The 17,458-nt window shown below is 33.8% G+C and overlaps 2 protein-coding genes across 8 annotated transcripts in view; both read left to right on the top strand.

Annotated features, from left to right (window-relative positions):
* The window catches only part of LOC141453595 (guanylate cyclase 32E), a 126,580-nt gene extending 119,807 nt beyond the window's left edge, over positions 1-6,773 (top strand). For all 3 annotated transcript variants that reach the window (XM_074126992.1, XM_074126991.1, XM_074126993.1), the window contains 7 exons: positions 112-319; positions 395-529; positions 2,222-2,334; positions 2,432-2,583; positions 2,683-2,926; positions 3,021-3,119; positions 4,127-6,773. In XM_074126992.1, the coding sequence (XP_073983093.1) occupies positions 112-319; positions 395-529; positions 2,222-2,334; positions 2,432-2,583; positions 2,683-2,926; positions 3,021-3,119; positions 4,127-4,665 (1,490 nt within the window). In that variant the 3' untranslated portion in view covers positions 4,666-6,773. The remainder of the gene's footprint in view (positions 1-111; positions 320-394; positions 530-2,221; positions 2,335-2,431; positions 2,584-2,682; positions 2,927-3,020; positions 3,120-4,126) is intronic.
* A 7,586-nt stretch (positions 6,774-14,359) lies between these two features.
* Positions 14,360-17,458, top strand: part of LOC141453594 (receptor-type guanylate cyclase Gyc76C-like) — a 120,645-nt gene continuing 117,546 nt past the window's right edge. For 3 of the 5 annotated variants that reach the window (XM_074126987.1, XM_074126988.1, XM_074126989.1), the window contains exon 1: positions 14,361-14,809. The gene's annotated coding sequence lies outside the window, so the exon portion shown is untranslated. Of the gene's footprint in view, positions 14,810-17,458 lie in introns of all 5 variants that reach the window. The other 2 variants (XM_074126980.1, XM_074126985.1) reach the window with 1 other exon arrangement.

Here is a 17,458-nt window from a genome sequence, read left to right as displayed (position 1 = left end):
AAAATGAGATTGCCCTTACTTGATATATTGTTCCTTGTTTTATAATTATTTTCATATTTTTTTTATTTTTGTTTGTTTAAACAATATTCAAATCTATTAGTTTTTGTTCAGGTTTACTGTATCGTGCGCCCGAATTACTACGATTGACTCTATCTTCATACGGTGTTGGCTCACAGAAAGGTGATATTTATAGTTTTGGTATTATCCTATATGAGTTGCATGGCAGGAAAGGACCATTCGGAGATGGTTTAGGATTAACACCTAAACAGATCATTCATCGGATCATATGTCCTCCACGTAATTCTTCCCAAGCGTTCAGGTGATTTATTAGCATTTCGAACAGTACAGCTTCTCTTTCTTTTTTTCTTTACATAAAATAAATATTACTGTGCAGGCCACCTTTAAATCAACTGGAAACTAATTTCGATTATGTGAAAGACTGTCTGATAGAATGCTGGCAAGAGAATCCAGACGATAGACCCGACATTAAAGGAGTCAGGGCTATACTTAGACCAATGCGTAAAGGAATGTGAGTATACTTCTGTAAATTCTGATCAGAAAATGCGCTGGGAAACTGAGAAGAAGGTATTATTTTTCTGGGCACTACAATTTGGAATTGATCCACGGTTTGTACCATCCATCTAAACCTAATGATTCCATTCCTTTTCTTTTTCCGCTTGCCTCAACTTCTTCGGAAGCTGCTCAAAGAAACTTCGATGTTCGGACATGCTCTCATAATTAATTATTAACGCCCCTATCACCCGCAATAAGAAATTCCAAGAAATACCTGCGCATTCCCCACTGAAGTCATCCCTTTTTTGTCCGCCGCCTTTTATCCCACACCATCCTATTGTTAGATTAGAAGCAGGACGGGACCCAAGCCTCACGGCACCGCAGCAGCCACAAGAGGCTTATTGTGCCTTCCCCTTTTAAGTCTAATAGATGAAACCTCCCCTTCTAAAAATGGTTGAGGACTTTCCCTACCAGTTACTTCTGCGCTACAATCTCCTTTGGCCTCAAGAGTTCCAAAGATATCTTAGCGCAACCGTACAACAAGTGAGAGGCCGTTTCCTCCTCTTCCTGACACAATCGGCACATAACGGTCCCGAGCTAATAAGCCCTATCTTGTGCAGTTGCTTTCTGAACCTGCCGTGTCCTGTGAATAGGCCTGCGATCAGAGTAATCTGATTTCTGCCCAAGCCTAGAGTCACTTTGGTTCTTTGTTTACACTCAGTACTTTGTTTAGCCCAGCATCACCCAGTTCTTTTCATGTTCTCTCCTGAGATCTAATCTCTGAGAGCCTCAACAAACTACCACCCTTGGTGATCCCCAGGACTGGTTCCGGGCCAGCGAAAGGAGTGCTAGCTCTGTTTCTGGCCAGTTGATCAGCTATTCCATTCCCCTTAATCCCCACATGGCCTAGCACCCATTCCAATCGGACTTTATTTTGCCGAGCCAGTTGTTCTAGGGCCTTTTTTTTTTTACACTCCCAAACCAGGGAAGAGGTAGTTCCTGAAGGAAGAAAAGGCCTTCAGTGCAGCTTCCTATTGTACTCTACCAAACGATTAAAATTCCATTGGCGTCGCGTTTTTCCCCCCCCTTTCCAAGAGTGACTAATGTATTTTTAGCTCTGTTAGGAATGTTCCTGTGGGCAGTTTCTTCCCTCGGGGGCGTACGTGCGCACGATTTCGTGCATGTTTTAGTACAGTGATAAGTCCTGTGCAGGTGTAACAATTAAAAAAAAATAAAATAATTATAATAATAAGGGAAGGGATTAGCTATGCGGTTAGCCGTATTGGATTCCCACGCGGAGGTCCCGGGTTCGAATCCAGCTGCTGACCCTTAGATTTTTCTCTTCCTAGGAGCTTCTTACTGTCCATCAGCGGACAGTGTTGTCTGTAACGAAAGAACACTGTCCAAAGGCCGGCAGTACACTGGAAAAAAGCTCCGGGCGCCAATAACCTTAGATGTTGAAGCGCCTTAAATCATTTTTTTTTAAAAATTATAAAAATAATATCTTGTAAAGATTAAGCTCTTAAAATTGTACCAATATTCAAGAGTTTCCCGCGCGTGCTGTACGATATAAATATAAATAGACATTTTTACTGTATTACACATAATTTTTTTGGTTAACTCAGATTCTTGTATACAGTTGTCAAGATGGACATTCATTGTTAAAAGCACTTATAGTCTAATTTATTCCTCACTTTATTATTCACAGGAAACCAAATATTTTTGATAATATGATCGCCATGATGGAAACTTACGCTAACAATTTGGAAGCCTTGGTCGACGAAAGAACTGATCAATTGGTAGAAGAAAAGAAAAAGACCGGTGATTTGGTTTGGTTTTAAAGAGTATTCTTTGGCTATAACTTCTTTTTTTTGGTGCAATATTTACAATTTTTTGTTTTCGTCTTGTTTTTGGGTAGAAGCCCTGTTGTATGAAATGTTACCAAGATGCGTAGCAGAACAACTAAAACGTGGACATAAAGTTGAAGCTGAAAGTTTCGATTGCGTCACTATTTTCTTCAGCGATATCGTTGGATTTACAGCAATGTCAGCCAATAGTACACCCCTAGAGGTATAATTTTCCATGTTAATTAATTTTATTAAATTAGAGAAAAACAAAAACAAAAAATCAATGAGCGATCCTAAAACATTCTATACGAATTTGTTTAAGGTTGTGGACTTTCTCAACGATTTGTACACATGTTTTGATTCAATAATCGTAAACTATGATGTGTACAAAGTGGAAACAATTGGCGATGCTTATATGGTAGTGTCTGGACTTCCTGTTAGGAATCAGGATCAACATGCTGCCGAAATTGCTTCCCTTTCTTTAGATCTACTACAAGCAATCTTATCTTTTAAAATTCGACACAGACCACAGGATAAACTACAACTAAGGATTGGAATTCATTCAGGTTACTTGAGAGAATTGTTTTGTATGGTTAGGATTATTTTTTATAGCATCACTGAACTGTTTTAATGGATTTCTTTTTACTTCTATAAAAACAGGCCCTGTATGCGCTGGAGTGGTTGGACAGAAGATGCCCAGGTATTGTCTGTTTGGCGATACAGTTAACACGGCGTCAAGAATGGAATCTACTGGACTAGGTGAGAGTTTTTGACCGCTGGATTAAGGTAATAGAGACCAGCTAAGAGTTAATAAGAGGCTGGGTTGCTAAAGCGCACGACATCTAATGGCCATGACTTTTTACCCAACCAAATAACTTAGAAAACATAACTCCTTTCATAGGTATCACTCATGCCTTCATCCTCTCACTAATCAATCACCTTTCCTGAAAAAAAAGAAAAAAAGATTTGAACAAGCCAATACTTCCCTTAAATGGGAAAGACTTCCCCCAGAAAGAGAAAGAAGTAGATTTACGTTGGACCCCGAAAAAAAGTGCTCATCTCTATTTCTAGAACTTGCCTAGTATCTTAATTTTTAGGAGACACCCTTACAACATCTGGTAAGCGTGTGGAGAGATGGCGTGTGGTTATTTTCTCCACTCTGCAAGGACCTTCCTTGGAGAATATACAGGGTGACCAGAGTTATATGCTCCACCCCCCTTTCTTTTTTAAACGGCGGGAAATTTCGAAAAAATAAAAAACACGTATTTAATCATTTTTAGTCTAGTTTATTTTCAGTGATTGACCCATTTTTTTTTAAACCCTTGTATCTCGAGATACAGCATCCAACTTTTGTTTTTCAAATGGAACGTTATATTTTTGGTTGCATATTTTTGTAGTATTTGAGCTCCTAAAAACAAAAAAAAATTTTTTTTTTGTTTTAAATCGGTCGGGTTTTTCAAAAGTTATGGTAATTTAAAATATGAAAAACAAATTTCAGTTTACTGTCAAAATTACGTTATTTTTTTTAAAGAATCTGTTCAAACTGGGCGCAATCAACGGGTAGGCAAGCCAAAACTCTGGATTCCCACGCTTTGCTTGTAGCAGCACTTATGGTGGCGAAGTCAAGATCTAGGCAGGCTAGAGTTATAGAGCAGTGTAACAAGGAAACGTTATTATGTTTCATAATTATTGTTTTTATCAAATTCATGATGTTTATCAAATTTTAAGAAAACTGTGCATTAATCTTAAAAAAAAAAACGTTGCAGCGCAAAAGATCCATTGTAGTGCAGAGACGAAAAACTTACTAGATCGTCTGGGTGGCTACAACATTTTGGAAAGAGGCTACATCGACATCAAAGGAAAAGGTGAAATCTTAACCTATTTCCTGGAAAGTGAAGATATAACACATCGTACCCAACGTAGATCCGTCCGTGAGAAACGACGTCATTCCAAGGAAACGGTCTATCATCGAGCCATTCTACGCAGTTCACTCAAAGCAACTTGTTCATTGTCACGTGCCGCCTCATTTGAATCATCCAAACGTCTAAGATTCAGCAATAAAAATGTGGAATATAATAACTCCTATGAAATTGCAAAACTAGAATCAGTTGTAGATAGTAGCCCGTCAAAATGTTTGACCGTAGACTTCTGTGACCATTTGAGCGTATCCTGTCCTTGTATAGAGAATGTACAAAATAGGGTAAACGGTGAGAAGTTGATCGAAGCAAACAGTGATCCTTTGTTGACGGTGATGAGCGACCAAATTTGTACACCACTTTTATACAAGATAGAGAGTAGGATATGATTCTGGAATTTAAGATTTTGTCCGTACGTCGATGCTAAATGGACAAATAGAGAGAGGTGAAGAAGATTTTTCCACAAACGGGACTAATTGAATGATTTCTGTTCCTGAATATTTTCATCGAATTCTGGAATTCCCTTAAAATGGACTTTAACAGGGCTTAATTCCCTAATTTAATTTTAAATACCTAGTTCTTTCCATAATAATAATAATCTATTAAATTAAACCTAAACGGTGTCGGCTTTCTAAAAATTGCATGCAGCCCAAAATGGATGGTTTTAAATGAAGACTGAATAAAATAGGCTTTAAAGCGAGGTAAATTTTTGAAATATACGTATATAGAAAATCCTCAAGATCAACCTAAAGAAATTCTGGCTACTCACAATTCTATTTTAAAAAGACAGTTCACGAAAGAAGTAACACTTAATTTAATTGCAATTAATCTTCACCTAATTTAGTCACTAAAACACTGCAGCAAAAGTCTTTCTAGTAATCTTCATTAAGAACGATTAGATGATAAGAGCTAAGTCTGGACTTGAAATCCTGATGACTCTTACTATTGATGTATTGTTTTCTTCTCTTTTTTTTTCCGTTGATGAGATAACAGCTGTTTACAAGAGCTACAGTGCGTAAATGGGCGCATTCAGCAGACAAGAGCGCTACCAGATCGCTCCCAAAGTGAGCTCCTTATTTCTCTGAACGCTCTGCTACTAATATAACCTAAACATAACCTTTTTTCGAATTAATATTAGCGAGGAATCGGTCAAATAAAAAACAACTCGTCTTTTAAATTAAAAGGTGCTAGGCCATTTCAAAATCTAGTATTTATTAATCATATTTCAATTTTTAAACTTGTTATCAAAGAGAAAGAAGAGCATGCGATAGGTCATTTTTATGTATTTTTTCATCCCCTTTCTACCAAAAATTATTGCCAAGGCAGTAAAGCTAGTATTTTTCTTAATATCGGGGAAATAAGTAGTTTTCCGAGTGATTTTTTTTAAGAAAAATCAAATGTTAAGAGCTTTAGATGTTCTCAAGCATACACGGTAAATGACTAAAAAATAATTTTACTTCTGTTACAAACAAGAAGGTTTAATAATTATTTGGTAATTTTGGGAGAGTTGCGTTTAATTACCAAAAAAATTGGAAAAATTTCAAAATTGTTTTTATAAATACACGTACTTTGCTAGTAGCGATCACCGCTCCGTCGAAGGAGCATAGAAAATTTCCGCTCCATAAGATGGCGTCCGCTGCCACAACATGTTGTGAGAGCGATGCTAAAAGTGCGCCATTCAGCGGATAGTTCCGTAGCGCTCTTGTCTGCTGAATGCGCCCAATATGAACCAGTTGTATCAAAATGTATGCTAGATTTGTCTTTGGGACAGTGTTGCGTATTCAACCAGCTGAGCGGTTTAATATGGATTTAATTAGGATTGCAGATGTTTTAACAATAGTTTGTACTGATAGTCAGAGAAAACAAAACATGGCAATCGAGAAACATAATGACTTGGCCAGGCAATTCCCCTACACTCATCCTCAAGAAAAATACAAAAAATAAAAACAGGGACCCTTAATTGGCCTAAATTTATAAGCAGGAATTAGAAGAAAAAGAAAAGTTGAATGAGTAAAAATTAGAAAATTAATATAGAAGTTATATTTAGGGGTTAGAGATCAGCTTTTATGGTTAGCTAATGTCTGAATTCTCCCACGCGGTGATCCCAGGTTCGAATCCCAGCTGTTTGGACCTTTAGATTTCTTTCTTTTCCTAGAGAAGCTTCCTTACAGCTCACTGTCCGGTGATTGTTTACTGTAATGAGTAAACACTGTCCGTGTATTTGCAGTACACTGAAAAATGCCCTGGGGGCGCTAACGACCTCTTGTAGAGGCGCCTTAAATTAAAATCTCAAAAAAATTTGAGAAGTTATGAAATTATTTATAAAAAAAAAAATTGTTTAAACTCGTCTTTACATTTTAATAATTCATGTTTTAATATTAAGACCACTATTTCTAAAAATAAAATTGAAAAAAAAATGTAAATATTATAACGTCTTTTTAAAGAATTTTTAAAAAAATATGTCACTTTCACAAAAAAAGGCTTAAAAAAATTATAAAATTATATTTACTAATAATTAAATTTTCTATTTGTGATTCCTTAAATGTACTATATTTATTTAAAAAAATAAGAACGAATTTAATATACATAATTTTATTCGAATATTTGGCTCTAAAATATAAATTATATTACTTTCTAGTCAATTTGGAATCAATAATTTGTTATGGAATTCAAATGATTGTAATTATTATTAATAAAATATATTTAAATATATCTGTTTTACTTTTCAAAGAATCGAATTGATCTAAAATAAAAAAAGATTGTAAAATCAATAAAATAAAACGTTTATAATCCTCCGTCTTTTTTTTTTTTTTTTTTTTTGTAAAATAATATTAAATGGATTTTTCTTTTTTAATAATATCAGCTGTAAGCCAATTGCCAGTTCAGCATTTTTGTGGAGAAAGTAACCAAAAACCAATTTTAATGGAGTTTAATTTAAGCAGGAATTATAGACAGTTAATCACATGTATAGTAATAGTTGCAGAATGCATTAATTATTGGCGAAAGTTATCTCTTGTGAAGCAAGTGCATTGTCAGTGTAGAATTAGAGAATGCGTTAATGCAAACAGACATGGATATTTTAGGCATTTCAGAAGTTAGATTAGGAGCAGAAAAAATAATAAATAGAAAAACAGGATTTATATTTGCATATAATGGAAAAGAATATGGTCAAAGAGGCATTGGATTTCTTATTAAGTCTAGACTCAGTAAAAATATTGTGAAATTTGAAGGAATTTCTGACCGAATAGGGTTACTCCAAATTGAAACAAAAGGAAAGAGGATGTTGACTTTGATACAAGTGTATGCTCCGACAGCAAGCTCAGATGAGGAAGAAAGTGATAATTTCTACTCGGAATTAACTCAGACTATTGAAAATCAAAAAACTGGATTTAGAAATCAGTTAATAATAATGGGTGATTTTAATAGCCAGGTCGGGAAAAAGGAAGTAGAAGATGAAGTAATTACAGGCCCGTATGGATACAAGATACGTAATGAAAGAGGTTCAAAACTTATTAATTTCTGCCAAGAAAATAAGTTATACGTAATGAATACTTTCTTTAAAAAACGAGATGGGAAAAAATGGACCTGGCTGGCACCTAATGGTCAAGATAAAACAGAGATTGATTATGTGCTAACGAGAGAGAAAACGCTAATTAAAAATTTAAATGTCATTAGTAAATTTAAGTTTCAAACGGATCACAGATTAATAAAAATGGAAATAAATAGAGGTGCTATCGAAAGAAGACCTAAACCTAATTGGAACCTAAAAACGTTAATAAATTTAGAAAAGCCAGACAATAATATATTACAGAAATTAGAAGAGGAAAAAAATAAAAAAGAACTAAATAAGAATACAGTAGAAGAGTATTACAACGACATAAGGAACATTATTTACAGCACCTTTTCGTGTTTGTCATCAACAGTGGCGAAAACGAAACTAATATCATCACATACCAAGGAACTGATTCGACAAAGGGAACAGAGAAAGAAAACTAAGAAGAAAACAAAAGAGGATAGGGTAGAATTCAACATTATTTGTAAAGCTGTCAGATATAGTATAAGAAAAGATCTAAATAATAAAGTTAATAAATTAATAGAATGGACAATAGAAAACTCTAATTGTACTAGAAAACTTAAAAAATATTTGGCAACTGGAACATCATGGATTACTGATCTTACAGATAGGTATGGAAAAAAGAAAACGAAAAGGGATAGCATTGTAAATATAGCAACACAATTTTTTAAACAGTTATACTCAGCAACAGATTATAGTAAATTGCGAGAAGTGCCCTTTGAAAGAAGCACCCAGGTGATTTCCGAGGTAACTATGTCTGAAATTGAGCAAGCGGTTTCGAAGCTGAAAAAAGAAAAGATGCCAGGGAGTGATAAGATTACAAATGAAATGCTGAAGTTAACGCTCCCGCAACTTAAGGAGTTATGGATGGAATTGTTTAATAAGATCTTGAATACTGAAGAAGTACCAACATCCTGGACAGTCTCTGATATAATATTGTTGCACAAAAAAGGTGACAGGAATGATATAGCTAATTACAGGCCTTTGAATATTACTTCTACTGTTAACAGATTGTTTATGAAGATCATTTCAGAAAAATTAAAGCCTGTACTGGAGAAGCATCAGCCAGTTGAACAAGGTGGATTTCGTTCTGGCTTTTCTACGATCGATCATATACATGTGCTCAACCAAATAATTGAGAAATCAGCCGAATTCCGACAAACTATCTATATAGCATTCATCGACTACGAGAAAGCGTTTGACTCCATATCACACCAGTTTTTGTATAAAGCATTGGAAGCACAGGATGTTCACCCAAAATATATTAATCTTATACGACAGGTGTATTCTAATAGTAAATCCAGAGTAGTGTTGGAAAGAAATGGACCTTATTTTAACAACTGCAGAGGAGTGAAACAAGGGGATCCATTGTCGCCTATACTGTTCAACTGCGTGCTCGAAGAGGTGTTTAAGAAGTTAAAATGGAATGATGTCAACAAATATGGAATTGATGTCAATATGAGAAAGTTGACTCATCTTAGGTTTGCCGACGACCTGGTAGTGTTCGCCCAAAGTGCAAAAATCATGGAAAAAATGTTAAATGAATTGGATATTGAAGGCCGAATAGCCGGACTAAAAATTAATGAAAAGAAGACCATGATTATAACAAACGGGTTAAACGAAGATATAAAGTTGTCGGGCAAAACATTGAACTATGTAGTTAGCACTGTATATCTGGGACAGTTAATAGGATTTGAAAATAGGAATGAAAGAGAAGTAGAAAGAAGAATTGCATTAGCGTGGAGAAAATATTGGTCGCTGAAACATCTAATGAAGAACCGCAAAGTGCCAATAAAGAAAAAAGGAAAAATATTAGATTGCTGTGTAATGCCTTGCTTAACATATGGGTGTCAAACATGGACGTTAACAAAGAAGTTAATTAATAAGTTAAAAGTGACGCAAAGAGCAATGGAAAGAAGTATGAAAGGTGTGAAAAGAAAAGATAGAATCAGAAGCTCAATAATTAGGCAAGAAACGGAAGTTAAAGATATAGAGCAGACTGTGAAGACACTGAAATGGAAGTGGGCTGGCCATGTTGTGCGATGTAATGATGGAAGATAGTCAAGACATGCAACATTATGGACGCCCTTTTATGGCAGCCGGAAGAAAGGAAGACAAAAAATGAGATGGCAGGATGACATAGTAAAGGTAGCCGGACACAAGTGGTACAAAAGAGTTCACAATAGAGACGAATGGACCGAGATGGGAGAGGCCTATGCTCAATGATTGGGCCTGGTTTCAAAATAATCGAAAGAATTATGTTTTATTTTATTTTATGTAAAAAGTATTTTCTGTTTTTTTATTAAATATTTAGTTTCAATACTTAATTGAATAAAAGAAAAGAAAAGATTAATTGTGTTAAATTGTATTAATCAGTTAATATGTATGTAAATATGAAGGAAACCAATAAAGGCTTATTATTATTATTATTATTATAAAAATGCCCTGGGGGCGCTAACGACCTCTTGTAGAGGCGCCTTAAATTAAAATCTCAAAAAAATTTGAGAAGTTATGAAATTATTTATAAAAAAAAAAAATTGTTTAAACTCGTCTTTACATTTTAATAATTCATGTTTTAATATTAAGACCACTATTTCTAAAAATAAAATTGAAAAAAAAATGTAAATATTATAACGTCTTTTTAAAGAATTTTTAAAAAAATATGTCACTTTCACAAAAAAAGGCTTAAAAAAATTATAAAATTATATTTACTAATAATTAAATTTTCTATTTGTGATTCCTTAAATGTACTATATTTATTTAAAAAAATAAGAACGAATTTAATATACATAATTTTATTCGAATATTTGGCTCTAAAATATAAATTATATTACTTTCTAGTCAATTTGGAATCAATAATTTGTTATGGAATTCAAATGATTGTAATTATTATTAATAAAATATATTTAAATATATCTGTTTTACTTTTCAAAGAATCGAATTGATCTAAAATAAAAAAAGATTGTAAAATCAATAAAATAAAACGTTTATAATCCTCCGTCTTTTTTTTTTTTTTTTTTTTTTTTGTAAAATAATATTAAATGGATTTTTCTTTTTTAATAATATCAGCTGTAAGCCAATTGCCAGTTCAGCATTTTTGTGGAGAAAGTAACCAAAAACCAATTTTAATGGAGTTTAATTTAAGCAGGAATTATAGACAGTTAATCACATGTATAGTAATAGTTGCAGAATGCATTAATTATTGGCGAAAGTTATCTCTTGTGAAGCAAGTGCATCGTCAGTGTGGGAGAGATTGGAGCAGCTTTTCTCCTCTCGCTTTTAAGCTTCATGGGAGTTGACAGTTACAACTAGTGCTGCACGAGACCGAGACGAGGCGAGACTTTATGCAGTCTCGATCTCGGTCTCGGTCGCTCAAGTCTCGGTCTCGTCGAGATATCTCGGTCTCGGTTTTTTGAATTTTTGTTTAAGTATTAAAAGCGGTTTGCTATTAATAATCTTTTCAAAAAATGTTATTATTTTCTAATAATTATTTTAATTTATATATTGGTAATGAAAATGTGTGTAAAAGACAACTACTTACACTTCAATGCATCATATGTTACTATTACTGTTATATATCTTTATAAAAGATGTTAAAAACGCGCCAAATGAAAGACCCAAATAACATGTCTCCCTCCTATAACAAGTCGGTTCGTGAAATAAAAAATACACCTCCCAATAAACTTCCCGCTCCATTAGTTATGGCTGTTGGTGAAGATAAAGAATCTGATGATTCACCTTTTGACGACGACGACGACGACTGCATCAATATTTTTGCACCATTTGCTCAAAAATCAGCAAATATCACCGAAGCATGGAAGACAGAAATAATTAATTACACCAAATTAGACCAAGCACCAGTAGACGTTGACATTTTAGAATAGTGGAAAACACATGAGAATTCCTTCAAAAATTTGTCTAGAATGGCGAGAGATATTTTTAGTATCTGTGCAACTTCAGTGCTTGCGATGATAATGACCAATAGAAGATCTTCTCTAACTTCTGACTCAGTTAAAGCTCTCTTATGTATCAATGCTTGGGCAAAGTGTATCTTAAAAACGAAAATTTGTGGCAATATTTTTTAGGTGCATAGATAGTCTTTTTTTTTTCAAATTCACTAATTCCAAAATTCTAAAATGTAATTCAAACAATATCAAAGTTCAAAGTATTAGATTATTAATAGTGAAATTTATGAAATTGAATGAATGAATGATATGAATAGTGAAATTTAGTGAATTTATGTAAAAATTATGTAATTCGAACGGTAGCCGAGCGGTGCGAGACCTGCGAAGCTAATATGTATTGTGGTACTGGGTTCGATTCCCGGTCTTAGGCCTTGGATTTTATTTAATGGTTAATATGAGAAATTTACAGTAAAGTATGTTTGCTAGTCGCCTCCGTCCGTGACACCTAATTGGTAGTTGGACGTAAAGCCCCGCCTGAAAAAATAGGCGATTACTTTACTTTGCTTACTTTACTTATGTAATTCGAAGTCAAATAGATGTAGTAATATTGAACATATATAATAAAATCGTATCTTTTAATAATTAATTCAATACCCGTTATGATTATTTATTAATAAAGAACACATTTTTATAATTTTGTAGCTAAAAATTAATATTTGAAAAACCGAGACGAGACCGAGATTTCTCGACGAGATATATATCATGTCTCGATCTCGGTCTCGGTTGCTCAAGTCTCGTCTCGGTACCGAGACCGAGACCGAGATTTGTCTCGTTTCTCGTGCAGCACTAGTTACAACATCCCTCGACACATCAACCCTTTCTTCTGCTTCATTAACTATGAATGAATGATGTATATTTACAAAATATATGAAAAATACATGAACAGAAAAGTATGTACTTATTACAGAATGATATCCTCCAATTAAACATAAATTAAACTATAAACAATATAAAAATAAATAAACAATACACTAACAAAAACAATTCAAAATAACTTTTCACATAAAATAATATTCACATCTTAGACAATGTCTCGTAGGTGTAATGGTCTGTCAAGTAGTTCTATTTAAGTTTATAAATATAAGTTCGGAAGTGGATGATGTGTAAACTATAAGAGCAATAATGTAGACAACAAGCGATGAGGGGCTAAACAATATTAATTGTTATAATCTTGTATTAATTTATTTTTTTTTTAATTTATTTTGTAATTTACAATCTGTATACATTGTATACAATAAGTAAATATGGAGAGAGTGATGAACTGGTGAGGGAGGAGAGAAACTACCCAGTGGTAGCACTCTCTATAGGAGAGAGGAGAATGTGAGGAGGAGAGAGTGATGAACTGGTGCGGGAGGAGAGAAACTACCCAGCGGTAGCACTCTCTATAGGAGAGAGGAGAGTGTGTGGAGGAGAATATGAGGAGGAGAGAGGAGAGATGGGAGAATAATGGCGTTTAGGCCTTCAGACTGCAAGGAAGTCGCGGGGCCACTGGCGATTCAATCGGCGAGAAGTATTAATGTCAGAGGAAGCGAGAGACTGTATAAGAGGATTAGAGCTAGTCGAGAGAGTAGTATGGAATTTTGGGTATTTAGTCTTAGCGAGTTGGTCTATGAAAGGAACGTTGAGGTCGTTGTGAAGAGTGAGGTTAGTCACCGTAGAAAGGAGCGTCAGCTATCTGTCAAAATAGTTTTGACTGAAATGTCCTGTACAGTCCGTCAGTTTGTAGGTTTGGCTGAACCCTTAACAGTTCTAGTCCGTAAGTTCACATAGGTTTGAGAATAGTGTTGTTTATTAAGCTTTTGAGTTCAATGGGTAATTTGGAGCGTCGTCCAAGTAGTCTGTAAAGCAGTTTCGCAACTTTTGTCATTGCTTGTCTTTTAAGTCTAGTACGTGGGTTTCACGTGAGTATTTTGTCTATGTAGAGCCCAAGGTAGCGTACCAGATCTAGTAGGTACAAGAAAGAGGACTGTATTTTTTTAACAAATTAGTCAATTATGTATGTCTTTCTACCTGTCTGACGACTGTGTGATCAAGCATGACCCAAAAAATATAAATAAAATCGCATTAAAATTTGAAGTCTAGTTTAATTTACCACCATCCAACTAGACACTAAGCTTATGAACACAATTTATAAACGGGAAATGCCACTTTACAGCGATTTTATGTTTTTTTTTTTTTAAGATTTTCACAAAATTAGCTGTTACTTACGACTTTCTTTAAACTTGATTCAAAAAAGTGTTATTTCAAAATCTTTTTCCGGGTAATTTCGAACATGGGTCAAAGAAAAGGTTGAGCTTTTCTAACAAATTTAATATCAATGAATGTTTAGCCTTATAATGCCAAATAACATTTGTCAGTTGCACATATCGTAAAACCCAAGAAACCGGAGTAGGTTACGTTCTAGTATGTTTATATTGTGTAAGGTTTAGTTAGTCACTTAAAAATGTAGATGGCGCATGTAGTCATTTTTTTTAATATATATTTTTTTTAAATATGGTTGAATGGTTGGCGCATGCGCACTGGCCACACCACGACCAACAAGTGCCAAGGCATGTATTTTCTATTAGCCCGCTATCGCTTGTGACCAGTCTAGTATCAGTCGGTTATATTGTTTTTTGTAGTTTATTTAACTCGTATTTATTGCAAGAAATCTGAATTAATTGTGCACTAGGGATTTCTAATTTTATTTTTGTTTTGTACTGTTAGATTATGTACAAGTTTTTTTTTCTCTAAAATTCGTTATAATTTACTATTTTATCACGAGTTAAAAGTTCCTCGGGTTTACAATTTATAAAATATCTATTGGCTAGGTATTTCTTTAAAAGAAAAAATAAGTCAAAAAAGAAAAATGGTGATTGGTGTCAAATCATAAAGAATATTAAATATAATTTGTGCTTTGTGTTTTTTATTAAAGTAACGAAAAGGTTCATTTTGGAAATCAAATGATAAGTGGAAGGTTAAAAACTTTGGTATTGAGAAGTATACTAGCACATGGTAAGTTTTTACTAAATTTATTGCTATTTTTGTACTTTAAGTTTAGTCTTGTTTCTTAAGATCTAATTCGTCTTTCTTTTTCTTTCGTTATGTATACATCTTTTGGGAAGAACGCTTTGTGTTTGTTATCTATGTTTAATGCCGGGTTTTCTCCGTGATATTTTGGAGTGGGATTTTATTATTAAGGGATTGTTGTTAAGTGAGAGATGTAAGAAAAAAAAAAACAACTGATGTTTCCACCGTTATCACATGGTACACAGTGAATTATATACAGTCTTACCAGTAAAAATAAGAAACTAAATGGCCATTTACTTAAAATAATTTTTAAAAAAAGCAACTAATAATTCTAAAATTCAGCATCTAAAAAGCTAACATTTTTAGAATAACCATTTTTTTAAATCGTAAAATAAAGATTATTTATAAAAATGTGGTAGTTTTTTTAATTCAGACAAATGGCTCGAGTTAAATTCACATGTGAAGTATGTTTTTGGCATGGCTAATATAATATTGCAGAATTAAAAAAAAAAGAAAAAAAAGAAGATATATATGTCTAATAATAAATTTAAAAATGCTAATATATATATATAACATAATTCTCTAAATTCCACACATTTGAAATTTATAAAATATAATTGATCTGTGTTCAAATCTCGCTTAGTATTTTTTTGAATAGTATTATTTTTTTTTTTCATTTAAAATGCGTCAATTAATTAAAGGTCATTAGCGCCGTGATCTTTTTCAATAGTCTGTCAGCCTCCGAAGAAGCGTGTTCTTTCGTTTTAGTCTGTAGTGACGAATTAACTGGTAAAACGTAAAATTTAGGGCAGGCATTACTTTATTTTTTGAAATATTACTTGGATCTATTCTATCCCAGAAAAAAAAAAAAAAAAACATTGTTACATGTTCAACCATTCAAGTCACTTTTTCACATGGATTTTTCTTGTGGTGAAATGGGAAAATTTATTATTAATTTTTCTTTTTTTTGTAGAAAACTGGTTTTTAGAATCATTTTCACCGTGAATGGTTCTTTATATTGTTCTTTCATTGGTTTGATATTTGTCAGCTGATTCTTTTAGCATTTAGAGTTATAATTAAGGAACGTTTATCGTTTTTTATATTTATTTTAACCCCCTTCACAGTTGATTGGTAGTTTTGGCACTTTTTCAGGTTTTTCTTTTTGCAGTAAGAAAGCGGCGTCTAGGTGTTTATACTAATTAATATGAATTAGTACAATCGCTATTGAGTCTTTATTTGTTTTCTTTAAAGAAATGTTAACAAACATTTCTTTATTTTTGTTCACACATTGCCAGTATTGTTTGGTGCCCAGGATATGTTTAGTTTCTTTGCTTCCAATTAACCAATTCATTGGGGAAAAAAACAGAAAAGCGGTTCTTTCTTTTCAAATATTCATGTATTTCAGTTCATTATAATAAACGACGTCGCTATACAGCCTCTTCTAGGCTTTCCGGCGAATCTTGGATTCGGAAAAAGGGTGTCTTTGATTCATTTTCTCCCTGTGTAACACATAAGTGATTGAATTTGTTCTTGTTTTTGTTGTGTATACTGTGATTTACTGAGTTATTAAGGTTTGTGTAAAAAAAAAATAAAAACAGCTGATGAATCAGGAAGTTTAAGCCTCTTCATTTCCTCTAAAGAATTTGTAATTGCATTCTGGAACTGGCGTTTCTGGAATTAATGTAGCTAAAATATTTCTAGCTCTATTCTTACATGTACTGGACAATCCTCTTTGTCTTTAGTAAGTAAGTAAGTAAAGTAATTGCCTATTTTATCAGGCCGGCTTTACGTCCAATTAGGTGTCGTGGACGGAGGCGACTAGCAAACATACTTTACTGTAAATTCCTCATATTAACACATTCAATAAAATCCAAGGCCTAAGAACCCAGTACCACAATACATATTAGCTTCTCAGGTCTCGCCTCTAACCGCTCGGCTACCTTGGCACTTACCTCTTTGCCTTTATTTTCCATACAACTGCTTTATTTAAAGAGTAGATTGAGTGATATCACCAACATCATCGCTAAACTATAGATAATCAGATGCGCATTCGAAAGCTTATGATTGAACTGAAGTGATTCTGCAAACTTCTACAAACCATGGCTTCTCCGGTTATTTAATCGCTGTATATCAGCTTAAAGTGTCTATCTCACTGATGATCACACAGTTTTTGCTTTAAGACAAACGATTCCTCAAAGCACTGTCAAAATCTTCTAAGCTGAGTGCGGAAATGATTCTCTCTGATTGTACGGTTCTTCTTGCTAGAAAGACGTTGTTTCCCTTGACTTTCTAACCAGTCCACACAGCTACTCCAAACCCATTGCATTGTCCAGAATGTATGGAGTTCAACTGATCCAATAAATTGTACTGTAATAGATTGAAACAAGCACTCTCTTCGGCAAACTTTGAACTTCGAGTTTTGTACATCTGAACTGTACCAACAATGAAGAAATGCCTTAGATAAGTACCTGTTTGGGGAGCATCAAGTCCATTAAAAGGATTTTTCCAGGTTTTTGCTGGGCCGATCAACTTTGGCTGATCAACCAATGAATGAAGAGCCCCCAGAATCACTGGTGGATTTCATGGATTTCAACGACCGTCATTGGATACAGTCTAGGACATTCATACTCACCA

This window comes from Rhodnius prolixus, unplaced genomic scaffold (genome assembly GCF_049639745.1).
Source record: "Rhodnius prolixus isolate KJV_2025 unplaced genomic scaffold, Rpr scaffold_3, whole genome shotgun sequence".
Lineage (NCBI taxonomy): Eukaryota > Metazoa > Arthropoda > Insecta > Hemiptera > Reduviidae > Rhodnius > Rhodnius prolixus.
The sequence above is the reverse complement of the archived record's forward strand: the minus strand, read 5'-3'. Positions and strand labels throughout refer to the sequence as shown.